Raw genomic sequence first — 26,997 nt, forward strand, 5'->3', positions numbered from 1 at the left:
TTGCTTGATGTTTTTATTTGATCAAAAGATCAAATAAAAAGATCCTGCTTTCTCCTGGGTCAGCTTCAGCAGGAACAGAGGGAGACCCGCAGCTCTAAACTGTTTTAACATAAATCAATGGCTCATTCCAGGTAAATCTCAGTCTGACGTCCAGTCCTGAGCAGATGTTAGGGTTGCCCCCTAGCGGCTGGAGAGCAGCTGGAATCATTTGCTTTACAATGCTGCTATTTTCATCACCATTAACCATTTTCTGCATCCTTTATTTGATTGGTTGCACGATTCCACCCACGTAGCCTGGTTTCTTTTATGGAATGCTCTGTGGCTTTCAATTACCACTAATTAAAAGACATCCTGAACAAATCGACACTTTTAAAGTCTAGTTCTTTAAGGTTTGTTGGAGATGACGAATTTCATATTCAAGCCTTGATCTTTGAAGTTGTGAGGAGCTGATGAAAGCCTTTGGTTGTGGTGTTTGAAGTGCGCAAAGCAGCTGGCTTTGTGTTCGTGGGGCTCCTCCCGTTTCTGTGATGAAGTTCGGATGCGCGTCACCAAGCAGCGCGCACAGCTGAGGAGCTTCCCCGACGCCACGCCACGGCACGAGAGATGGGGAGATGCGTGGATCACGATCACGGGAGGCTTCGAATGTGACATTGTCCGTCGTTTGTACCTCCACAGAACGCGGTGCCACCCTTTGTGTGAGCACTGACCGAGCTGATCTGGATTCAGAACACCCAGCAGCACCTATCCCCCCCTTTCTACAAAGCTTCCTTGGCTGCGTGGACCGTGAAAAACCTCTCGGATCGGTTTTAGTTTTACTCCAACAGATCGTGTGTGCGTTTTTAAAGCAAAATTGGATCCGGGAAATGTTGGCATGGCCGCCTCGGGAGCTCATAAGTGTCCGAAGAGTGAGAAGTTGGACGAGGCGCAGGCTTTGGCCAAGAGCTGCGCGGGGAGACCGGACTTCCTGCCGTGTGATGGACTCTCCATCTGCGCGACGCACAGCCACGGGAAGTGCTTCAAGCTGCACTGGTGCTGCCACTTGGGCTGGTGTCACTGTAAGTTTGTATTTGCATGCTTTAATGACCAACAAGAATGTAAACTCAACGTCTGATGACTAAAAAAAATGCTCGGTTTGTTTACGATGTTCAAAAGGCAGAGAAGCTGGACGCTTTCTTTAAAGAGATGACATTTTAAAAAGATAAAGAAAAATATATTTGAAAACTAAATAAAGTGGCAATAGAAGTATTTCTCAGTAAATTAGAACATTTAATCAATCAAAAAGTGAGGCTCATAAATCTCACAGTACCTTTTAACAGCTAACAAATCGGTAAAATTTCAACTGATAGATTTTACGCTAGACAGACATTTCATTTGTCTATAAAAATGGTAATGTGCGTCATGTTTTATCAGATGATTTTAACCATTACTGTGAGAAAAATACGTAGTTTATAGACTATAAATCAATTTTATGTTCCTTTTTTGTTGTTTTTTATATTATTACTTTTTCAGTTTTATTCACTCTATGAGGCACCAATACTTACAATCCTATGGCTGATCATTATATAGGGAAATCTGAATAAATTCAAATATCGAGAAAATACATATATCAATTTATTTAATATGTTACACAGATGCATTAGAAAGTAAAGTAAGTGCATTTTATTTATGTAGCCCCTTTTACGGTTGGAAAACCACAAGGTGCTTTAAAAAACCCCATTAAAACCACATAAGACAAAAGCATAAACAAACTAATAAAACAGAATACAATCATACCGCATAAACTAATTAAAAACCAGTCTGAATACATGAGTCTTCAACCTCCCTCTGCTCTTAAAATGTGTTCGAGGAACTATTGAAATCCTTTATCTGGAAGACCTCTTCTAGTCTTTCAGACTAGAAGCGCTGTAGGGTTCTACCAGGTCTGAAACTGGCTGAGACTTGACCACAAGGGCTCTACAAGTAAATACTGAAATTCTAAAATGATTTCTAAAATGTACCAGCAGCCAATGTAAAGAGAGTAAAAGTCTCTTTTGTGTGTTGGTTAAAAGACTTGCAGCAGCGCTCTGACCTGACTGGAGATGGTCAACATCTTTCATATGTGAAATTCATGGGATTTTTCTGCAGGCATTTCTAAAAAGGCTGTTGCAGTTGTCAAGACAAGATAAAATAAAAGCATGAATATGAACATGAACTAGTTCTGCTTTTGATTACACAGTAACGTCAACCAACAACGACTTTAATTTTAGATTTTAGATTGGGTGACAACTGGAATTAATTATCTGTCCATTGAACATCATGCATCACTTGCTGCCCTGTAAAGTTTAACCTTTACTGTGACTGTAAAGGTACTACAGAAATATTTCAAGATATAGTATTTTTCTCTGCAGTAAAAAATAATCAAATCCTCTCCGCCTCCCAGCAAACCATCTGTGGTTACATATTGAAGTTAAAAGAACATCCATGAAACAAAACGATGAGTTGACACCTCCCTGGAGAATCATAAGCCACAAAATGTCATTGATAAAAAAACAAGTCTTTAATGGAAAGCTGAGTGTAGAAGGTCATCTACAAGCAACATTGACAGCTGCAGTTTTGAGAGGATCTTAAAGGTTTTGGAGAGATTTATTTGGTCTACTCTAGACTGTGGCAGTGCTTCAAGAGCAACATCACTCACATTTATTGCTGACATGGGCTATAACTATTGCATTGGTTGAGTTAAGTCGCAACTGAACCAGTAGCAACATTGCAAGTGTCAAATCTGGGTTAAAAAGAAAGTTATAGACAGTTGGAAGTCTTTACAGATTAGAGTAACCTTTGCATTTAATTTAGAAATCAACATCCTGAAAAAAGGTGTGAAGTTTCTACAGTCAGTGATGAATTGAGGAGTCCTTTCATCGGCTGGTGTTGGTCTGCTGTGCTTTATTAGGTCCAAAGTCAGTGCAGTTATTTAGCTGGAAATTATATAGCTAATTTAGTCCTCAGTAACGTACCCTGCCAGGTACGTTACTTTTGTGACTTTGCACTGGTTTCCCAGGTTGGAGTTCATGGAACAAAACTATAGAGTCCAATTAAGTTATTTATAAGCACTTATATTTTTCAACACCCTCAAATGTACACGAAAATTGTGTTTTCATGGGTGTTTTTTTACTGTAATGACCACTATGTATTATTAAATTAGTAACCAATCAGGATAATCAAATAAATTTTAGCATCTGTGGTTGCAAAATATTCCTGGATGTTTAGTGTACCTAAGGCAAATTACATGATTAAATAATGCTGCAATAAAGTTTTTTGTGAAAGTTTATCTTTGTACTAAGAGCATATCCTCAGAGCAACTTGTATTTTATATTTAACAACATTTCTACATCTATTATAAATACTCTCTGTATTATTCATGATATAGAACCTAATTTACGCTTCAACAGATTCAAACCCTTCAATAAAAAACTCTTGAAAACAGAGTCTGCTGTGTGAACTCAGACTCATTAGCAAACAGGGATTTTTATGTTCCAGATTCTGATTCTGTTTTTCTGTTTCTGTCTCATCTATTTTCTGGATGCAGTCTGATGACTCTGTCACACATCTGAATCATCACTTTCATTTCTGCTTTTAAAGGCCATGTCTGCTGATTTCCTCTTAAAGCCTGTGACACATTAAGTATTTCAAAACTTTCATTTAGATTTTGTGATGCATGATGAATAACTGATTGGATTTAGGTAATATACAAACATTTAAAAGCTGATTAAATCTCAGTTATTACAGCAACACAGTTGCTAGTAACATGTATTTTGACCCAACATAATGCTTTGAACACTCAGCAGACCAGCCAGTGTTAATTTCATGGCTAAAAATAGCACTTCTGTAGAACTTGTTCTGAAGTTGATAAAAGGCATGGGTCATGTACTGTCGCACAATTATACTAATGTTTTTTTTTTTTATTGTGATTCATCTGGTGGGTTTAGTTTATTTTTTTCAACACTGAGGTACAGTATATTCTGGTTATCTTGGTTAAACGTACTTTGAAGGAAATGCTAGAGACTGTGCAGGAGTGAACAGAGTTTGCGCTGCTGTGTAAAGCATATAGTAGTTCAGTACTCTGCCTTTCCTACCTAATTCTCCACACGGATGGTCAGCTGGCTGAATGAAGTCTCTCATACTGTCCTGTGCCTGTCTGATAAATGTGAAAGTAACAGAATTGAGTGATAACATTTATTTATCTGGAATCGACTCAAACAATTTCATGTGTTAATGCATCCAAATTGCCTGCTAATGCACATTGTACCAGTACAGTTCCAGTTCCAGTACCTGGAACTGTAGTGGAACTACTTGGCTGTAATTTCTTAGTCACTCAGTAAACAACATCCTAGACTTAAGCTGGTTAGGACTAGAATGTATTGCACAGAAACGGTACCATGCAGACTGAAAAATCTGTTATCATGAACATTTTTTCCTGAATGTTGCTAATTGGCATCAAACCTACATTTAAATTTATATTTATTGTATGTGCTATAATGACATCAAAAATAAAATCAGTAAATTTTTATATTTGAGAATAAATTCAGGCAGCAAGCGGTAAAATAATCTTGAGCAATTATAAGAAATTGTTGCACACTGTTATTAATTTGGGCTCCTTATTAAGCATGTTTCTTTTCCAGAGAAAGGAGAAATGGAGAGCTATAGTGGTACTTTAGATGTTGGTAGTAATCACTGACTAAAAAGTACATTTTAATTGTAAAAAAGGGTTACAGCAGAGACCCTGCTGTACTCATTAATTTCCTTTTTACTGTCGATGTTGGAAACATGCAGCTCAAAATTTAACATGTGACTTTGAGAGGTGTTGGTGAAATTTTGCAGCATTCTTCTACCGCCAACACCTGTCTCTCAGTTTGAACCTTTCTCAGCCTGAAGCTTCTGAACCAGTCCCCCATAGCATAAACCCGACCCCTGACAGCGTGTCCGTCTCTTTGTGCTGTCCCCAATTTATCCCCATCTCACTCCAGCTGCCCTGAAAATCCTCAGATCAGTGTAAAACACAATCACCATCTCCTTTGCAGCAGCCACGCAGGGGCTTACAGCATGCAACCGCACAAGTCACATTGTAATCTTTTTGCTGTGTAATCGTGGGATTTCAGATGCCCCCACCTTCTCTTCAGAATGAGCCACGCGATTTTGAAATATTAGATGTGACAGAAATGTGATGAATCCCTTCCAGTGTTTATTGCAATCTGCAGAAAGCATTCAGGAGGCTCTGCAAAGCCAATCCAGTGTTTATCTGTCTGTGAACATTTAGACTTCATCCTCCCCTCTAGCAGTAAAACAATTGCAGAGTGCAGATTTATTTTATCCAACTACACTGCCGTCCAAAGATATTCATACCTCTTGAACATTTCCACATTTTGTCACACTAAAAATAGAAACTTCAATATATATTTTTTTGTCATAGATCAATAGAAACTAATGCATAGGCTGCTGTAATTGTGAAGCAAAAAATAAATGACATAAACAGCGATGCGTGATTTTCAAAATTAAATCCAGGGATAGAAGTGTGTACCTTTTCTTTGACAAAACACCTCACTTAGTAAAGCCTTCTTTGTGTCAGGTTGGAATGGGAATGTCTGTAAAGTTTCATATTTTTTCATGCATTCTCAATTGAATCCAAATCTGAAGTAACACACTATGATTTGATGTCAGTCATTTCATTGTAACTCTGATTGTTTAGGGGTCATTTTCCTGCTGGAAGATGAACCTCCATCCTTCATCAGTCTCATGCCGTTTGCAGATTTTAGCAGGTTTTCTTCCAGTATTGCCCTGTCTGTCAGTAGATCTACCTGCTGACCTGTCCCTGCTGAAGAAAATAATTCCCACAGCATGATGCTGCCATCCTTACTTGTAGCCTTATCTAATATCTAGTGTGTTTTGAATTAGGGACACAAAAGTTACAATGTGTTCTCATCAAATCAAAAACACCTTCTTGCACTTTTCTGGTGTCTCTGGCTTGTGATAAACTTTTTAAACTAACTTTTTTTTGGGCTTTCTTTCAGCAATGGCCAGAATTTTGACATAAAATATTTGTATTTGATATACAAATTTTCCCAATGGAGCTGTGGACCTCTAGAGTTAAAGTCAGCCTGTTGGTTCCTTGGTAGATTTGCAGTTCTGGCATAGCCTTCCCATTTTTAAACAGTTTATTAAACAGCACTTTTTAAAATGTTTGAAGCTCAGAATTTTGTTTTATAACCATATCTGACTTTAAAGTATTAAATACTATTGAATGCATTTATTTAAAGGTGGTTAGTAAAAAAAAAGTCAAATTTTTTAAAAGCACAGATATTGTATTGGTCTGTCACATAACCTCCCAATTAAATATATTAAGGTTTGTGGTTGAGTCATCAGGGAATGTGGAACTTTTCAAGGGTTGTGATTGTATTTTTTTCCTTTTTTTTGCAAGACATTCTTCATTCAACTGTAGGAAAAAATAATCATGATATAGTTTCTCACCTTCACATCACTCTCTGCTTCCACTCTCAGCTTCCCTGTGCAGGACAGTCATGCACCAGCAGTGAAAATAAACCATCTTTGGCTGCTGAATCAGACAGAACCAGGGCGCCCACTGAGAAAACTGTATGCGGCTGCTTTCTATGCTTGCCTCAGCTTGGCTCACTTCTCTCCAGCAAAGCGAAGTAATGCTGAATGCAAAAGAGCAGAACTCTGCGGCGGCCCCATATCTCGTCGCGTTTTCATTTCGAATGCGCCAGCAGCTGCTGCCTGTTAGCACAAACTTGTTCAGAAGCTGATAATTGTTCGTCCACCACGGGGGAGCCTTGCTGAGCTGCCTTTTTAATTACATTTTTAATAGGTTTTCAGGAAAACAAACAAAAAAGGTCACTTTGCTCAGCATTTATGTCCTCAAACACAAATGATTTCCATTATCTGGGAACAGCATGGGGCGATGATTACCTGTGTCTTAATTCCTTCTTTTATTTCCAGCCGAAAACCGAGCAACATCCCGCCGTTGCGGCTTTGAGTGTTTTTCCTGTTGTAGCTTTTCTGGCAGAGAAAATGGAGAGGAAAGAAACAGAATTTGATGTAGGTGGAGGCAGTGTTCCCAGCTGGTGACAACAACATCAGTCCAAGCCTCTCATTAGCAGTAATTAGCTGTGTTTAGTGTCACCGCCAATATGTCACATCTGATGACTGCCTTTGCTTGAAGCATCACTAGAACCACCTGGCCTGAATTCTTTTTTTTTTCTTCCTCTCACTTAATCCTTCTTTAACTGATTACACTTGCCAAAGAGAGTGATGAATTACTCATTAACAAAGTCTATCAGAGGCCATAATGAGCACTGAACAGTCTTGTCAATCTGCTTGTTTCCTGTCAGCACCAATTTCTGTTTCTGGGATACATTTTGTTGTGTTGGTACAGGAAAGTGGGATCTCTCTGTCAGATTATCTCATCTGTCTCATTTGTCAAAGCACACTGCTTGCAAGTTGCAACTATCCAAAAGTGAAACATGGAGGTTTTCTAGGGTTACTCCTGTCCTGTGCAGATTGATTTGCTGACTGATTCTGAATTAAGCGCAGTGCTGAATTATAAACCGTTTCACCTTTTTCTAACGGATCAGTAATGGGGCCTGAGGCGAGGTTCTTGACTGATTGTTCGTGTTTGCAGACCACAGCTCCTTCGATCATTTTAACTGCTGCTCTGTTGGTGATGGAAGCAGAGCAGAACCAGGAAAGAAGTCCGTCTAGATATTACACCACCTTCCCTTTTTTGATCTACTATCCTCCCACTGCAGCTTAGCTAATAAGAAAAGAGAAAAAGAGCTTGGTTTTATGCTCTCTGGATTTAGCTGAGGTTAATGTGAACTTATGTTTAAACTTTACAACAGGAAGAAAATGTGTTGTTGTTTTTTTTGTTGTTGTTTTTATTGCCTCTGTTCTACGTGTGACAGTAAACTTTCACTGTTTTAAACTGAGCATCACAAATAAAAAGCTTTTCAAGATTTAAAACCAGGGATTGGAAAGTATTAAGTCTGGGGGACTGAATATCAATGCATGCCAGACTTTCAGATTTCTATTTTCAAGCAGATAATCACTTAAAATCACATGGAATCCCAATAAAATAAGCTGAGGTTTGTGCTTATAACATGACAAAATCTAAAAAGGTTTTCCACCAACCTGCTGTCTTCCTGTTCAGTGTATAGGTCAGTAGTTCATAGTGGCTAACTGTCTCACAATGGTGGTCCACTTAGTCTGCCAATAGATGGTCCATAACTCACAGCTGGAGAACGGAGAATGATCTGGAAGATCACCATATAGTGTGTTAAAGACTCATTACCAACCAGTATTGGCAGGAAGATTTACTTCACTGACCTCTTTCTCTTTCAGTAGGAGGGCTAAATTATGCCTAATTAGAAGAAAATAAAAATTAATCTTTCACTGATGACCCTTACGGGGCATTTCTGACCAGAAACACGATTCTGCGAGTTTTTGAGACAAATGTGAAAAATAATTAAAATGGCTCCTAGGTTATTTGATAAGTTGGTTACCCTCCAACTTATTGCTGCATCCAAAAAGCATTTAAAATTCCTTAATTTATGCTGTTATTACAGAATTATAATCTCACAGTATAAGATATTGAACATTTGAACCTTTAAGCACATTGTGTGATGATGTGGCCATAAATAGCTGCAGGTATTCCCAAACTAGGACTCCAAGAAAAGACTTGTGTCATTTTTGTTCTTGCAGAGCTGTGAGAGAGAGGAAAAGGAACTTATTGTTGAGTACTAATAAGTCTTTTAGTCTCATTTCATGAAAACACAATTCCACATTAAGTTCCAGTAAAATTAAGAAAACACCAGGAGTATTTGTGGTGGAAAGACAGAAAAGCCTTTTTAGGCATCAAAACCCAAACAGACAATGGACATATAGATTGCATTTGATGATTGTTATGAAAACCCCTGCAGATTCTCCACACTGATCTTTGGAGATTTATCTTTATTACCATCTTCCTAACTTTGATGGCATGATAAACTGAAGTCACCACCCAGACTTTTTTGTCACAGTTCTAGTTGATTGAAATTTGCTCTGACTTCAGAAAAAACATTGTTTGGGCCAGGCTGTATTTTCTTGAAGTGATTTGGTGATTTATATAAAGATTAACACACGTTTGCTTTATTTGAATAGCATGTTATGCTCTCCTTCTCATTTTGTTGAAAAGAGAACTACACCTCTGTTTTGCCTTGTTTCAACCTCAGGGAGACAGTAGGCCAGAAACATTCAACTAAAAAAGAAAAGGATAAATAAGAAATGCTGCAGTTACATTTGTTCAACAGGAATGATTAGAAATTCAGATAAGTGTGGCTCCTAAAATTTAGAGAAAAACAATAACTTGTTGAGGTGAATTTCCCCCCTCCTGCTAAATAAATGCATTAAACTTAAATGTTGGATTTCTCAACATTCTTCACCGTGAGATTACGCTTCAAAATCTTTACTGTGGTGTGAAGGGTGCAGTATATTGTGTGCTGTAGTGTCAGCTGAGTTGCATCATATAAGACTGTAGAAAGAAAGGTGAGGTTAATTGGATTTCTGTTCTCTGCTTATCATCTCATAAGCTGCTGTGACTTCAAAATTTCAAATGAAACTTTTTCCACTTGTTTCAACACAGCAGGGAGGAGAAAAGCTCCATGGAGTTTTCAATGTGTACCCGCATTGTCAGACAGTCGGGGAAGAGTGTGTAGTGGTGTGCACCTGTCATCGTTAATGGTCGAGGAAAGCTAGATAGACATCCATCTGGGAAGTCTTGAAACCATTTGTGTTATTCATTTTCTCTGCATGGTTGCAAAATGTTTGCAGAGTAAGAGAGAACAGGTATCCCATTGGTGTGCTCCACAACCTTTCAGCAACATCAAATTATGCTGTTACTGTAACTGCCTCCTCAGCTACTCGCCATCGCTTTCTGGGTAGTAGTTTCTATATATAGCTGCACACATATTTGCTTGCATGTGTTCTGTCTTTATAGTAATCATGAACACACGGGGACAACAAACAACATTAAAAATACCCCACGCTTCCACAAAAGGGGCCGTGTGAAGATCAAGTGCTTAGTTCCTCTCGTAGAGGAGTAGAGCTTGCCAGTAAATAGACTCTGCTTTGAGAATATAAAGGAGTTTTTTTGTTTTTTTTTTCCTGGCTAAAACCTCTCAGATCTTGCCTGCCAGTTTAATTCTGGGTCCACTGCTGCCTCTGTTTTGCTACCCAATCTTGCTTGAGGTAGAGAAGAAACAAACACAGCTAGCCTCCAATAAAACAAGGATATTATATATAATCAAATACCAAAATAGTAGGACTTGAAAGGGTACATTTGGGTCCCAAATCTCAGGTTTCAGGCCATGATTTGGAGCAGATATGATGCAACAACATCACATCTGTTTACTTCTTTTGCTTTCATTTTACTTTTACATAAGCGGGAACAGAAAAAATAAACCAACCCTGCTAGCGAGCAGGCGCTAAGGTTAGGGTAATATTCTCCAAAGCAGAGTTTGTATATTGGTAATTTTATTTTAAAATGAAAAATGTTTTTTTTTTTAAAAAGTCACCAATTTTGATGTATCAAAAAGAAAAAGAAAAAAATCAGAACTGATTGGTATTATAAAAAATAGAGAAAAATCAAATGAAATAAAAGCCAGCACAGAACTAAGCAATATATCATATATGAAATTACATAATAAAAGGCAGGAAATTGTTATAGGAATGCTGCTAGCTCTGATTGGCTAATGATGTATTAATGCAAACCTAATGAGGAGGTGAGTGTTCAGCCTCTTTATCAGCTATCTTGATAAAGATATCTAATTGCATTACTTTGGCTTGGAGTACTTTGAAATATGTTGTCTGCAATGACACTTAACAAAAGGCAATAAAAACATTGATGCAATCTTTGTCTGACAGCACGTACACAGCGGTAATGTCTCTAATGTAACCGTTTGATAAAATACTTGTTCTCATTAATGAATTTATAGCAGCAAAACCCAAACTGATTAGATGCATTTTAAATTTAAAAACCTCAGTTGACAAATAACGGCAAAACTTGCCCTAATTTTATTTGCTTGCATTTATATTATATTTAAGAGCCTTAAAAGCTACTATATCATTCAGTGAGAAAATTTGTATTGTTGACCAAATGTCATTGTTTGAAAAATGTGTCATCCACCAAAGTAATGCTTGTTTTGCATCAAAAACAGACTGTATGGTTGGAAATGTTACTGCTGGAACATGTTTTTGTTTTGGTTTCATAATATAATCAATAAATGGCATATTTGTGCTTCAAAATAGATGTCATATACCCACTTAAATGAAAATCATCTAACTATATACTATTTTTTATGTTTTGATGTTGGATTTTACTTTTAGAGCAGTATTTGGTTTTGTTTGGCTCAGACTTTTTGCAGTAAAACCTCGTAATTTTGTAATATATTTAGTCTAGATAATTTCCTATCCAATCTCAGTTTTAAGATGCAGCAACCATCTTGCCTAATTCCTACTCATGAATATGAGTATTAAAAAAAAATTTAAATGCAGCTTTTGAGTTTTTTATTAGTGGAAGTTTAGCTCGTTCTTTCTGTCGCCTGTTTCTCGCCCTTTTTGCCGGTCTTCATTGTCTCCAGTTTGAGTGAAGGAGTTATGTGCCCAGCACAACAAGTTCTGCTTGGACCATAACAAATTTCCTTTTGAAATGCCAAATTGCATCAGTACCGCCACATAATTTATTCTCATTATATTCCACTGGAAATCATGCATGTTTGGTGGGAAAGTTTGGCAGGAAAACGGTCTAATGGCAACTTTTGAATTTGTGATGAGCTCAAGATTGTTATAGCACTGTTCTACTATTCAGCTAAAGGACATTGTTAAAAGAAAAACATTTTCACATAGAAGCAACATTTATGGAAAGAAAAACTTAAGAATAGCATATTTTGCACAGAGAGAACTTGGTTTACAGAACTCAGTAAAATTCCCAGTGGCTGCATGTGGAGCAGTTTTTGACCCAGTGTGCTTGAAACAGGAAAGAGGAAGGGAGTTTCACAAGATCCTGAATCAGAGCGTCATCTTGGCTGAAACCTGAAGCTTGTGTTGCTGCTCTTCGCAGGAAAGATCTGAACACAAAAACCCAGCCAATAGGGGAGATTTAGTGATCTGCACTAAATCCAACAAGACATGTCATAATTATGCATACACTACTATGAAGTGTATGCATAATTATGGTTTGCACATAAAGATTGGTCAGACAATCAAAACTTGTGAAACTGCTTGTTGTGTTTCTTTTTGTTTTTTTCTTTCACGCTGAGCTTGTTTACAGTCCCAGCTTCAGCCTGCAGGCAGTCAGGCGGACTGAAAAGTGGACAGAGTAATGTGGAGCTCCGTAATGGAGAGTGAGAGAGACAAATGAGTGTTCTGTAATATTTTCCAGAGACTCTACCTTGTCCATTAAAGCAGAGAAAGCAGCTTGCAGCCTGCCACGAGCAGGAAGAGGAGGAGAAGCGACATGCAAGCTGGAGATGTGTGTTATCAAAAGAATAATCCACTGCCTCCTCTGGGGATGAACTGCTTGCCCTCCCACTTCACCATTAACCTCCTTACTCTTACTTCAATTGTAAATATCTCTAAAAAATAACTTGTGGCTATTTACAACATTCTCTTTTTGCTTTTCTGCTTGATTCAATACTGTAAGGAGGCAGCTTTAAATGTCCTTGATGTTTTCTGTGGATTTTATTTTTTCACATGGACCATAAAGATGAAATAGAAAAAAGTAATTTTTATCCTGTATAAGTGCAGTTAGAAATTCTTTCATTTCCGATATTCTCTCATGTGCAGTCGTGAAAAGATTGAGACTCTCCATTAAAAGTTGACCTTTCAAAAGGAAATGCACACATATGTGTCATTCATGTACATGTGAGTAATTTTACCCATTTTATTTGGTAAAATGAATAAATATGAGTGTGTTCTGAATTGTACTTTACTGTCAGATCTGTTGCTAAAAATCCGTATGTCCAGATGTGCTGGAAAAACATACAGGCTTTTCATTGTGACTACATTTTATGGCCTTTATTAGCTCTTCATTTGATCAATGCTTTTAGCTGTACTTAATTGTGATGTGATGAAAGGTTCTTTCAGTCCTTGCTGAAAGTGTAGGATGTTCAGCAGCTGGTTGAATGAGACCCCTGGCAGAGGAAAACATTGTGTCTGTGTTTGCTGTGGAAAGCTCAGTAATGTGCAAGTCAAAGAATTGACTAAAATGTTTGACATTTACTGTTAATGCATTTACTGTAAATGGCAAATTTTTTTTTTTTTTTTAAATCTGTATTTACTTTAAAGCAGAACCAGAAATATCCTGCAGCATCACATTTGTTGGTGTTTCCACACAGGAAAAGACACAAAAAAGCAAGATAGACTTTTATCTAATTAATTTATACATTAAACATCTATTTTTTTTGCCAGAAGCTTCATTTAAAACAATACTGAATGAGTCTTACGCTGGAAACAATTTCCAGTTTAAAGTAAACTTGCTATACACTATTATTGGATTTGGCATTACTGTACTGTTGCCTAATAACTAGTAATGAAGTACAACATTGCCCACTGTAACATTATTATTCATTGAAATGATCACACACAATGCTGTTTAATTTTTGCTTCTGTTTTTTTCCACAGTATTTATAAACAGAAAGGAAGAAATATGGAAAATATTTTTATCATCAAATTTTTACAGAAACTTTAGATTTACAAACTATGAGGCAACGATGCACCAGGATGGCTTATCCAGTAGAAACTGTAATTCATAATAGAGGGACCTCTTTGGAGACTGGCTTTAATTAGGTTGGTATTTAAGCATTGCATAATGGTGCTGCAAGACATTTATCTCTTTATTTCTTTCAGAACCACAAGGTTCCCACCACTTTCCTTAAGTTTCAGCTTCTTGGTCACTAAAAGTTTCAGCAGCTGTGGGCATCAATAGTGGTGAGTCCACCCAATGTACAATAATTTGACTGGAAATATTAAGAGGCAAAGGATAAATTTAAGACACTTAAAAATGATATATAAATAAATATCTATGGTGTACATTTTAGGACATCCTCAGGTCTCAGGAAAACTTCCTCACGTATTAGAAAAAACAGCCTCAGATGTCAGACCATAGACCCCTGAGCAGAATAAAAAGTCTTTAAAAAAATGCCAAAAACAGTTTCAGATGAAAAGGTCTCAAATAAAACAATGTCAGCTTTTATTCTGATGCCATTTTTTCTGAGACCTTTCGTCGGAGGCCGTTTTTTGCCAAGACTTTATTCTGAGGCCATTTAGCCAGAGGTCTGATGGGTTTTTCTCTACAGTCTGACATCTGAGGTAGTTTTTTCTAATGTATGAGGATGTTTACCTGAGACCTGAAGATGTCCTAAAATGTACACTGTACAATTGATTGGTCAGATTGGTTCACCCTCCCTTTGGATTACTAAAAGGTTTGGGACATAACTTAATTACATTCTGCAAATTTAGCCAATGCTGCCATCACATGGTTTCTTGTCTTTCTATGTGCTAGCACTTAAAAAAAAAGAAGTCTTGTATGGGCTTAAACTGGTGGAGTGAAGGAAGTGAATGGCTCAGTCTGTTACTGCATAAGAGCAGAATATGTTTCTTTTGTGGTGATCTGTCTTTTTTTTTCTTTTTTTATACTGTGTGACTTTCTGACCATCTTGGTCGAAAACTGCACCGTTTTTGAGAGCTCCCTACTTGTCAGACAATTATTGTTTTATTGTTCAGTAGCTTAATTATTAATTAATAAAGAATGGCCAACTATGACTACCTCAAGCATTCTGGATGCTGAGGTGAGTGAATCTTCATCAGCGTAGATAAAGTGTCTGCGTATGGCGGCATGACATGAAGTGCTGTTAATATTTAGTCAGTGCTGCAAAGATTTTGTAGTTCTATCAATTTTGAAGCACTGGCACTTATATTACAAGTCTATGTTGTGATCCTGATCCCATTGAGATATTTACATATTTACATTTTTTGAATGACAGAAATCTGTGATTGCCTTGCCAGATAAAAAAAAAAATAATATTAAGAATATTCAGATACTTTATTTTTTGTGTAGCTTTGGTTTAAGGTAGATTATTTTTGGGGGGGGGGATTGCTAGGGTGTTGTATTTTTACCAAAGTAGTTTCAGTGTTGCTGGGTGACATGAAAAGCAGTGCTGCAGTAATACCAACTTTTGCAAAAGTTGGTACTAATGATAAAAATAGGTTTTATTCTGGGTAGTTGGATGCAATGTTTATACTATAAAGACCAGCCCAAGTAACTTTTATATATGTGGGTCTCAATCCTTTGAGACCCACATATATAAAAGTCTGTTATTTCTGGTTTTGATAAGAATCAGATTTAATAACAGTGAAGGAAAAAAACCACTAGCTTCATCTTCAATGAGATACTGTAGCAAACTTTCTGTGTTGTGTTCCTTGACTATAAAGAAAAGGAGGTTCAAACGTGCTGGAAGTTTAAAGTGAGAAAATGATGTGGCATTGTGGTGGATGTCCTGCTGCGAGAAAGAAAAAAGAACAGCTGTTAGCCCTTTCTATGTTTACAACCAATTAAAATCCATTTCCATCACAGCCCTGAACTTACCCACTTTGGCCAACAAATGGCAAGAACAGTGTCCAGCATGCATGTTGACACTTTCTTCATATGAGCTTCACTTTCTACTTTCACCTTTGCAGAGTTGTTTCTGTAAACCTACAGAGCTGATTAGTTGTGTTACTTTTTCCATTCAGCAACTTTAGTTATTAATGTAAGAGCAGATCCATGATAAAACAGGCTTGCCTTTCTACTTCACTGATGAATGTGTCTCTGTGTCACATCTGGGGAAGATGTGCATATTTTTTTTCCGTTGTCTCTTTCTTTGTCATGTCTATTGTCTGGTGGTGGTGCAGACAAATGGAGCGATATGCAAATGATTAATTAGGGGAGTGTCTGCACCCATTCATGAATGAAAATGAATAGAAATCAGGCCTGTGCATATGTATGCAATTTATTTATTATTAAAATTCAGAAATGAGAATCACACCCACACAGCTTTATAAATCTACTGAAAGCATTTCCATTGTACATTTACAAATAAAGCTTAGTTATGAAAGAACAGAGTTGTATGTATTGACTTGACTTCTCGCCCTAACATGGCTTTAAGGTGAGAATAATAACACACAAATCCAGACGCCACTTAATATCTAAAAATGTCTTGTCTGATAAGAAGGATTGAGAAAGATGAGAACTTGCATCAATATATCTCTGTACTTTTTATAGGTTTGTGCCAGATTTATCCTTCAGTCTTAGTCTGAGACATGTAGCTACATGATATTCAAACTTGGCACACATTTGTTCATCTGTCTGGCTTTGCTGAGGCTTCAGTGTATCAATGAATGCGCCTCATGTTGAGCTGTGCCTATTTTTACAAGAAATAAAACACTGTTTTAACACAAGCATCAGGTATCCTGTTCTTAACACATTTAAAAAGGTGCTATGTGATCAGAAAATGAAATCTAGTTTATTCATTTGGATGGGCATACGCTGTATGTTTGGTAATTGCCATTATTTCAGTCAAACCTGATGTTTCTTTGTCTACATCTGTTTAAGCTGTTAAAAAACAGATGTTTCCAACCTGTTATTGATGTTAGAGTTTAGATAAAGCAACAGTTTATATTGATTTGTTTTTAAGTTAGCCTAAAATTAAAAACTTTGTATGCTTATGAAATAGTGCCATATACCATAAGATATTTCATGCCAACCATTTGTCTGTGAGTATCAGCAAAGCCAGGGGCCCATTTTATAACCTACCTTGACATCCATTGAGTTAAAAGTAATTTTCTTTATTATACCCCTAGTCTGCTGTAGCTGAAAGTAGTTATTTAACTTTAATAAATAATACCTACCTGCAGGAACCTGCCCAGATTTCATTTAGTTTGATTAGGATTTATAAACTCTTTTATCTTATAAGAAAAAACTGGCCCAAATGTTGACCAGAACCTGAATATATTAAAATACAAGGTTTTCAGACAATAACGTACAACTAAATTAAATTCTATGTAGGATTTGCATATTTTTCTGACAATTTATTTCCATCAGCTCATGATAACATTTAACTTCACTGAAAAATAAACTGATTTCAATGGTTTAGAAACATGAATGTGAATTGATTTATTTCCTGGTATGAAATGAAAGTAGGCGGGGATAAGATTGGGGTACTATTTGGTAAAGAGTTGATTTTTTTAATGAGAAGTCACAATAAAACATATTTGATTAAAAACTGCTGACTTTCCCACCAAAATAGTTCATGTTTGCTAACTTTGTAATTCCCTTTACTTGATAAAATTAGTCTCAATTACTCCATGAACTGCTACAGTACATTTTCATTTTATTTATAACAAATTATGTTCAGTTTCACCAAATATAAACTCATATTTTCCACCTTGCGCTGTTAAGCCTCTATTGTATCCATCTTCCTGTTTTTTCTGCCAAAATCGGCTAGAGTTGCTGTAGCGTTGGCTCCATATGTCTGTGTGTGTGTGTGCCGTGTGTCCGAGCAGGCATCTGTCCGTCCCTCACTAGGGCTCTTGGTATTTGAAACTCCAGATGGATGAATGCAATTAGATGTAATATGCTAAAACCTAAATGTCAACACATCGCCTTTTTACAGCGTTAGCTCTCATTTGTGGGCGCTCTCTTGTCTGGCTGAATGGGCTCATCTCATTCTGAACATGGACCACTGAGTTTCCCTCATTTAACCGACCCCGGCTGCTGCTTTCCCTCTTTTGTCTGCATCGACATGAGCTCCAGTGTTTTCTGTTAGCGGCGTTTACACTGTAAAGCTTCAGCCTCTTTAATCCCCCCCACACTGGTGCCTGATGGAGACTTGCATCATTAAATAACGATTTGGTTGGAAGAATGGAAACTATTCTGTGACAGAAGCCAATTTGTAAATCACTGACAACACAAAGCCGAGCCACTTCCGTACTTTATATTTTCACTGTAACCTGGGGAATAAAAAAAAATTATTCTGATTCAATGGATCTTCATGCCAGTGGAAACAAAAGACGAGGACACAAAGCAGTTGAAAGTGATGTGTAAGCTTGTCATCTTCTGTAGTTTCTCTGGCTCTCCTGGGGGCCTGTTAGACAGACAGCTACAGTATTCATGCAACACTGGAATCAATGAGCTGCAAACAACAAGCAAAATCTTGGAGGCATTAGAAACTTGTAAATGACCAGGCTAATTTATAATACATTGTGAGCAATCTGGTGTAACCTAACACTAATTAGTCATTTGAATCTGTAATATGCATTGCTGTTTGTTGTCATAGTTTCATGTTTCAGATTATCAAACTGATGTTCATTTCAGACAAAGATAATCTGAGTAAAAAAAACAAACAAACTAAAAAAACCAGTTTCAATCAGTCTGGCTGTATGGGAAAACTTTGAAGCAAGTAATTCAACTTCCTGTTGAAGGTAATATCCCAGCTTGCCAATTTGATTGCTTGTTCTCACAATTTTGCTTCACCGCACAACTAAAATGTGCTTAAGATTAAGGCCACAAACTGATGGCTGAACATTCTCCATTTTCCCTCAGAATTCATAGTTCCATCCCAAAGCAGCAAATCAACATCAAACCTTCATACCACCACCGTCATGTTTGACTGTCAGTTTAATGTTCTTTTTGTTCGTTCTATGCCAGATGACAAAACACATGCCCTCCAAAAATGTTCCAGTTTTGTCTTGTTATTCCACAGGACGTTTCTCTGAAGTTTGGGGGTTATAATAATTGACACTTAGGTCAAATGAGACGAAGCCAGCAGTGCTATGAATGCTTCTATTGTCTTTTGTGAACTTCTTTAAAAATGGTGGGTTGGTCACTCCTGGGAAAGTTCACTACTGCTCTGTGTTTTCTTCATGTGGGATGACTCTCACTGTGGTTTGCAGGAGTACTATGGCTTTAGAAATTGCATTTCAAGGTTTTTAAGATTAATCAGTGTCAATTGTTTCCCATTTGTTCTTCAATTTCTGTAGACTGGAGAGGGATGTGTTGTGTTTTTTTTTTTTTTTTATCTTTTGGCCTATTTTTTGTTCAAACAGATTTATTTATGTTGATTCCTTATTCCCAGTAATAAGGCCTTGGAGTGACTAGTGAAACTGAACTGAGCTTTTTCAAAAAATTGGATTAATTAGATTTATTTCATATTTTAACAATGGAGTCAACTGTCTTTTAATACTGAGCCACAATGATTTGAAACTTCTTATATAACATTATGTACTCAAATAAATAAGAAAAATAATTTTAAAATTGTATTTTTTTTTTATTAATGAAGTAAATACTTTCTCACTTTACACTAGTTGTGAACATTGTCTTTTATACACCCCTGAGGTGGGCCACACATTTTATTTTCAGGCATCAAATAAATGGCTTGGTTGCCCTGCTCTAGTTTGGCCTCGGATGTTGGTAGTAAGAAAATATTTTTTTTAACCTTCGGCAGCAGAGACTGCTTTGTGATATGAAAATTAATATTAACCCTAAGGATGAACAGATTGTTACCACAGATGTATGATTCAAAAGGGGCATCCTTGGCCTAGATCGACTTAAAGCATTTTTTTGTGTGTTTTTATTTGTGCTGTTGCTGTTTTGTGGCTTGCCAGGTGCACTAGCAACATGTTCAATGCTTCATAGTTGATTGTAATGCAAATGAAGCACACTGAAAATGCAGCTTTTCTAAGTTTGTGGCAGTTGACATCTCTCCTCCAAGGTTTGACACAAGAAATAAAACATTTTGAATTTCTTTAGCATTTCGCATCTGTGAATAATTGCAGGAAGCTATAACTGATATTAAAAAACATCTTCAGGCATATACAGTATATACAAATTCTAAACACAGTTGCCTCAATAATTGCCTGTAAATATTTGCCTAAATGCTAATTGGTAAAAAAGAAACAATTATGGAAAACCCCATAACTTTTAAAGAGAAGGAGTGTTGGCATGCTTCTTTGCTAAGCTAACTTTTAGCTACCAGCTCTACTGTAATGCTAAAGACAGCTTGTTGTTGTGATTTACTTGAAGCTGCTATTTTCCTCTGTAATACTGCTGGAGTTAGTAGCACTCTATCTAAAGTATTTTGATCAGCGAGCAGCTACAGTACAGCAGTCACCGACAGTCTCTAGCTCTGAGTAGCTGTCATGGTCAAGGGCACTTTGTCAAAGGCAGGCGAATTAACTGAGCGTGTTTTTGATGCTGGGAGAAACCAAAGCTCCCGGAGGAAGTCCACATAAGCTCTGGTTGCTTCAGGGTCCTCTTGATGTGATGTGACAGTGCTAACCTCGAAGCCACAGAGATGCTCATATTTGCTCTCTGCCTCTAACCCTGTGTTGGTTTTCAACAGCTTCTGTGGAAAATGCTGGGCCCATTAGCTGCCACATGCCCTGTTCTTCCAGTCACCGACTCTGTTGTTGTGTTTACTGGTAGGCAGTGTTGTGGGTTTCAAATAGATTTAGGCCTGAGGCAGCTTTTAGAAAGGTTTGAAATTTGCCTCGAATCCCTTGAGGGTTTCTCAAAACTTCACAGAACTTTCCCTCGATATAGAAATGGTTTGTCGATATATTAAAAACAACATATAAATGTTTTACTCCTTCTGTTAATTCTTCATTTTTTCCTGAACTGAAAATTAAAGGAGAAAGTCACTGCTACAGGTGCAATATGTAAATAATATTATAAAGATTATATTATAAAGACTATTTTATTTAATTTATTTTTTTACATTTGTTAAATAAGGTCATGACCGTGTGACAGCTAATCCTATCTAAAGATCAATCTCCTCCACATTGTCCCTGAGCTGCTATCTGGAGAAATGCACCGCTTTAGAAAAACATTACGATTAAACTGAATAATTTCCTATTCTGTCTTACCCCATACTGTCATGACATAGTGACAGTTTCAACAAATATGTAAAAAAATCTATATTTTTTGTAAAAGTTACAAGCTATATCTTTAATGTTTCTTGAAAAGTAAATTTAGTTGCTTTTGTTAAATCATATCTGATAACTTCAAGGTAAGAAAATTATTCACTTTAACCTTAATGTTTTTCTAAAATGTTATTCATGGTTAAATGAAGTGTCTGAATGATATGTCGAAATTTATATGTAGTTTTAAAGTATACTTTTGAGGGCATTTCACTCCACATTGTGGAGGACATTATGGATTTATATCATCATTTTGACATTCTCCTGAGCATGAGCTGGGGAAATATTCTAACGATAATAATCTTTTAATAAAAATACAAGGCTTTCACTGTATTACTGGAACGATAAAACAATTTAACATATTACAGATATAATAATGTTATTTGTAACATGTATTTGTTGTGATTTCACGTTATTTCAATACATCGTTGATACGAGTAAACAATTGGTAAATTTAGGACTGGTATTGAACTGAAAGTGTTGCAGTTTTGCTTTAAGAAGTATCACTAATAGCATAACAATAACAAGGTCATATTATCTTCTTAGTTAGTTGGGCTGTCTGCTCAGATGGAGCCCGCAGTTAGCTGCTTGACAAACATGTCACTCATAGTTTATCTCCGACTGATCTTTGGTGTTTTGTTTTTACAGTGTAAAATCCTTTTTAAAAATTACTGGTGACCAGAGATTTTTCTTCCCTGTTTGGCAGACTTTCAGTCACATTTCTTATAGCATGGAAACCAGTGATGGTTCTTGTATAAATGTCATTTTCAAATCAACAATAGCAAGAACCCATAGTAGGTTTTTGCTCTTACAAACTGTTTTATTAAATGTTTTTGTACAACCACACATGGGAAGTTGTTCCACTTGTTGAGTGTTTATTGAATTGCTGATTCAAATTATTTTGATTCCTTTTTTAAGTCCCTTCCTAAATGCGTAGCATGATACAATATCTTCCTTCTGAAGGCATCAGCAAGGTCTTGGGGGCTCACCATAATGTTTACTCTTCAATACTTACACCAAACTAAACGTGTGAGGGTTAAACAGGGCAAAGCTTTGTGAAGGCTGAGTAACAGATTTTCATGATGTGATACTCTGTGTGTGTGAAGTAATTATGTTGAAAGACAATAAATGGAAAAAAAATTCAATAATTGTGTGAATATTTTAACGTATTCCTCACCAGTTGCATTTTTAGTATGTTACACATTTTGAAAGGTCATTCATTCTAAAATAATTTTTTCCCGATTTAGGTTGACTGAAATATCTTCAATATTATTACTGTTATTATTATTATCTTTTTGCAGTAACGTTGTCATTTATTTCTCTCTACTTTTAGGTAAGTACGTGTACCAGCCCATGACCAATGTGTGCCAGCTGCCCAGCACAGCTGTGCCGTCCGTCGGATCAGAGTGCAGCGACACCATGGACCTCTCCGTCTCTCTGGCCGAGCGCTTCCTGAAGCTGGCACCCAGCTTCCAGTCTCCGCCTCACCTGGAGTCTCCCAAGTACTGTGTCATCGCGGATCTGTTTGTGGACGACTACATTGTCAAAAGGATCAATGGGAAGATGTGCTACGTGCAGCGGCCCCTGCCTCCCTTACCGGAACCGCCTCAACCTCCCTCCCCTCAGCCGCCCGCTCCAGCTACACCTCAATTGCCTCCTAATCCCAGTCCGCCAGAGCAGCCGGTGAGCCCGAAGCGGCAGGCTCCTGCTCCGCCGGTCCCACAGCCGTACAGCGAACAGAAACACCTCTCCACTGTCGAGAAACTAAAAGGCCCTAAAATGGACCACTGCTCGTCCCCGTCCAGCTCAGAGGACTCCGGTATCAACGCACTGGGCCTCCACTACCTGGAGTCCTGCGAGGAGGGAAGTGAGGATGAGGAGGACGAGTTGAGCACAGATGGAAACTCAAGCCCTGGAAGCCTCTGGGACCAGGACGACTGTTCTCTTCTCTCCCCCTCCAAATCAATGATAGAGATCATCGAAAAGATTGAAACAACTGTCTAACTGACATACAGAAACCACTTATGAGGAGGACCAACGGAGCAGTGTCCAACAGAGAACAGCACTCCAGGATTTCATTTTCCATGGACTCACAGGGAGCAAACCTCAATCTAGTGGTTCTGTAGGGTATTTGCAAGGTTGCTTCAGTCTGAATTTCTTCTCCTGCATGTGGCTGAAGATTATACAGCCACAAATTTCACAGAGCCTCTTTTCTGCCCAATTCCCCTGCATGGAGTTCATTTCTGAGACTTATTGGAATCAAGAAGGAAGCACAAAAATCTCAAGGATGTGAACAGTAGACAGAAATTCAAGAGTAGAGTAGAAACACGTCAAAACAGACACGAAAGATATAAACGATAGGCTTTTTTTTGGGATTTTCTTGTGTAGGTAAGTTACGGGAGCTACATTATGTAGGAACAAATTTGTTCTCTGACGACAATGAACAGTGAGGTAACTCTTGGTGTTCTCCAATTGTCAGTCTTCAGTGTCATTCAACCTCCATGTCATCTCTTATTCACTGGTAAGCAACTCCACCCACACATACATTGCTAATTCTGACACTTGAGCGTAATGATTGCGAGGCCGGCTACCTCTCATGGGCCTCAAGCACATCAGCCTTTTAACTCGTTAAAGACTCACCTCCGAGCTGACCAGACGCTGCCTGCTTCTGTCGCATTAGGAAAAAAAAGCTTTCAGAGGCCACAATTCATCCGCACTTTACCGACGCCATCTCAGGCGGCAGGTAGGTCGGTATCTGACAATCAAGAATTACACAGAAGCACATTGCTACACGGTAGCTGCCACTAAAGACCACTTCTATGACTAATTACCACACGTTACTATGTTCTTCTGACCACCTTTGTTTGAACAAACGTATCTAAACTGTAGATGACAGGTCAGATTTTTAGAAGTGGGGTTCTGTGGGGAGTGTTTGAGTAGTCGGTGGGCTACACTTACCAGCAGGTGGGTACAGCTCACTGAAGAAAACAATATGATTATAGGTTCATGAGAACAAGACAAGAAGAGATCTTAACTGGATTTTGGTGAAACAAAGAATGACCTATATTTCTGATTTCACATGTAATGTAAAGGTTTTACAAACCAAAATGAATCTTATCAGTATGGAATATTCTACTCCAGGTTATTCTGGTTAATATATTATGGTTTCCATACATGTCTAAATCTAAAGGGGTCCTATTTTACATAGAAACATTTAAAATGCGATATATTGCACACAAGCAGAGTTAAGATTTTCTATGTTTCAGACTGCGCATTTCAGAATCTCTCTACAGTGTAAAACTATTAATTTCAAGCTTGATCAATCTATGCATTTTACATTTTTGAATTAACATGCAGCAGTACAGAATAGGATACATAAAATATATATAATAAAATATAGGAACAGAAATTATGAAAGAATCCAGAATCATTTAAAAAAGATAATGTTTTCCTTTAGCATCCACAGGAAGCTGCAAAGCGGACAGTAATCTTTGCATCGCTATTAACTGTTAGCTATACGTATATTCCCATAATGCTTACAAACTGTTCTTAATTTATCTGTCACGTTTTCAACGTTTCTTCTGAGTACAAAAATAAACCTGCTAGTTAAGAGATTTAAAAGTGGTGGAGGCTTTTCAGTGCTTTTGTCAGTGAGTGTGGTTTACCAACCAGACAGCTTCTGCACTAGCTAACTTTGTCAATAGAACAAGGTAACAACTCAATAACTACTTCCTCTTATACTTCAAAATAAGTCTTAAGTATATAAATGCAACAGGGTGCTAAGATTAAATGCTCACCATTTCATCCAGTGCTCAGAATATTAGCTTACATTTATTTTGACAGATACTCATATGCTAGCAGCAGCTGGTTAGCGGTTTACAACACAGGCTTGGATTTGTGACATTTTATTATCTTGAGATCTGGCACCAGAAGGTCTTATTACACCACTGCCTAACAGAGGTAGATTTCTGTTTTTAGATGCCAGAACCTCACATTGGTTCTGATGTGTGGAAAGCCAATTAGCAATATCTAAGTATGTAGTTTTTAAAAACTTGTACTGTTTTCCATCTCTTATGCAATTTAATATATTTTTTATATGAGAAATAGTACCAGAATGACCGTAGTCTTCTTTTAATAAATTAAGTATAGAGTAGTGGATTAATACCACCCTCCCAACCATTGCTGTGCACTGCTATTCAGCTGGCTGCCTTTTTTTCTCTCACACAAGCTTTTAGCAGTATGTATGTTAATTCTGGCTAATAAACCAAGTAATATAAGACTTCTATTCTTGTGTTTTGGTATAACATGCAAAACTCATTAGAAAAAGACACATTTCTTTGCTTTTGCTTAGATTTATAAATCACAATCACAATATTTTAACTGAAATAATCTATCCATTCATCCATCCATTATCTATACCCACTTATCCTTTTAGGATTTTTTGGGAGGTTGGTGTCTTTCTCCAGCAGTCATGATCTAAATAAAGGCAAATAATGGTATTTAGGTAAGTCTATATATTTTTATCTGCTTTATTTAATCTAAATACCGTTTTTGCTCAAGGGTATTGTACCATGTCTGCAGAGAACCAATTTCTGTTCCTGCAAACTGTGCTAGCTAAGGTAGCCATCTACTGCAAGCAGAATACTGACTGCTCATAACAACTCCACAGAACCCCAGTTCAAATAATTTGAACCATCCTATTAAAATAGAATCATATACAGATCTTTATAAAGAGCCAGATATTGAAATTGCTTCCACATATCTCTGGCACAGCAAACATAGGAGAATGCTAAAGACTATTAAGATACATGATATTGGCTCAATTTGTCTAATGTATTATTTTAAATCAATATTATAACATGACTGCATATTCATTGGCTTTTGGTGCTATTAATGCATCTTTTATGATGAATCGAAGGAGTAGGCAGGGAAAGAAGTAGATTAGAATAGTTTGTCACAGTTAGTTTGTACTATTGGACAGAAATAATCACTTATTGCACCTTTAGAGGGAAATTACAATGTGAGATGGGATGTTGCATAGGTGTTGTGATGTGGTTGATATAACAAGACGTGAGCCAGCCCTTTTATTAGTTGGTTACATTAAGCGGGCTGGATTTTTTTTTTCCATTTCTCTCTTCCTTTTCCTTTTGTTCTTTTGTTTTTACAGGTCATTTGTCAAAAGCTATCAGCAAAAATTACCAAAATCTTCACAAGTGTTGCTGAATTTCCTTAAGCACAGAAAGCAGAAGTCATTTTGCATGACTGCATTTGTTCTAGCAAATATATAATATATCTACAGTATATATAGTTTAACAAATTTTGTGATTCTGTGTGAAAAAGATAAAACGACTCCTAAATCAGGGTGACATCTGGAACAGAATCCTTATTAATGCAGTTCAAAATGTATGTTATGTTCTTATTATTGTTATATTATTTTCATATGAATAAATCTTATGAAACTGAGTGTTTTTTTCCCTCTCTTTTGTGCGGTGCAGCAGCACTTACTTATTTGATGAGAATGTCATCGACATGACAACACGGATGACTAATGCTTTGCAGAGTATCAGAAAAACTGCAAACGAAAGAGAGGAATCTGTTTAAAACGAGTTTAGCTGCAGACGTCTCCTCTTGAGGAATGTCTTTGATTTTTCTCATTCACTCTTTTGAAACCTTTTTTTCTAACCGTGCATGAGGAATATTTCACTAAGAAAAGGAGCTAAGCCCGGGGATGGTTAAAATATGACCTGTGCAACAGCTTTATGTAAGACATGAAATATCGATCAGAGTGAAGTCTCTCCAGCTGCGACAGCTAAGCCTCCCCCTTTACTGATCAGCAGTGCAGGTGAAGTCCTGCCATGTCCTCTGGGCCTCCCCCGTAGACCGTCTCCTTCGTACTCTCTGTGTAGGAGCTGATATTATGAGAGCACATGCGAGAGAGTTTCTCATCCTCACTGCAAGCCA

At 37.3% G+C, this 26,997-nt stretch overlaps 1 protein-coding gene across 1 annotated transcript; it reads left to right on the forward strand.

Annotated features, from left to right (window-relative positions):
* Positions 1-48: 48 nt before the first annotated feature.
* Positions 49-26,500, forward strand: zgc:162707 (UPF0524 protein C3orf70 homolog B). Its single transcript, XM_028022989.1, has 2 exons — positions 49-1,055; positions 22,370-26,500. Exons 1-2 carry the CDS (start codon positions 872-874, stop codon positions 23,038-23,040), a joined length of 855 nt encoding a protein of 284 aa, XP_027878790.1. The 5' UTR covers positions 49-871; the 3' UTR covers positions 23,041-26,500.
* Positions 26,501-26,997: the final 497 nt, after the last annotated feature.

The sequence above is a fragment of the Xiphophorus couchianus genome, chromosome 7 (assembly GCF_001444195.1).
Source record: "Xiphophorus couchianus chromosome 7, X_couchianus-1.0, whole genome shotgun sequence".
NCBI classification, from domain to species: Eukaryota; Metazoa; Chordata; class Actinopteri; order Cyprinodontiformes; family Poeciliidae; genus Xiphophorus; species Xiphophorus couchianus.

Excerpts from the sequence above, each read along its gene's own strand:
- zgc:162707 (XM_028022989.1), top strand. The coding sequence starts at position 872 with ATGGCCGCCTCGGGAGCTCATAAGTGTCCGAAGAGTGAGAAGTTGGAC. Across the intron at positions 1,056-22,369 it reads CCACTTGGGCTGGTGTCACT|GTAAGTACGTGTACCAGCCC; the intron begins GTAAGTTTGTAT and ends CTCTACTTTTAG.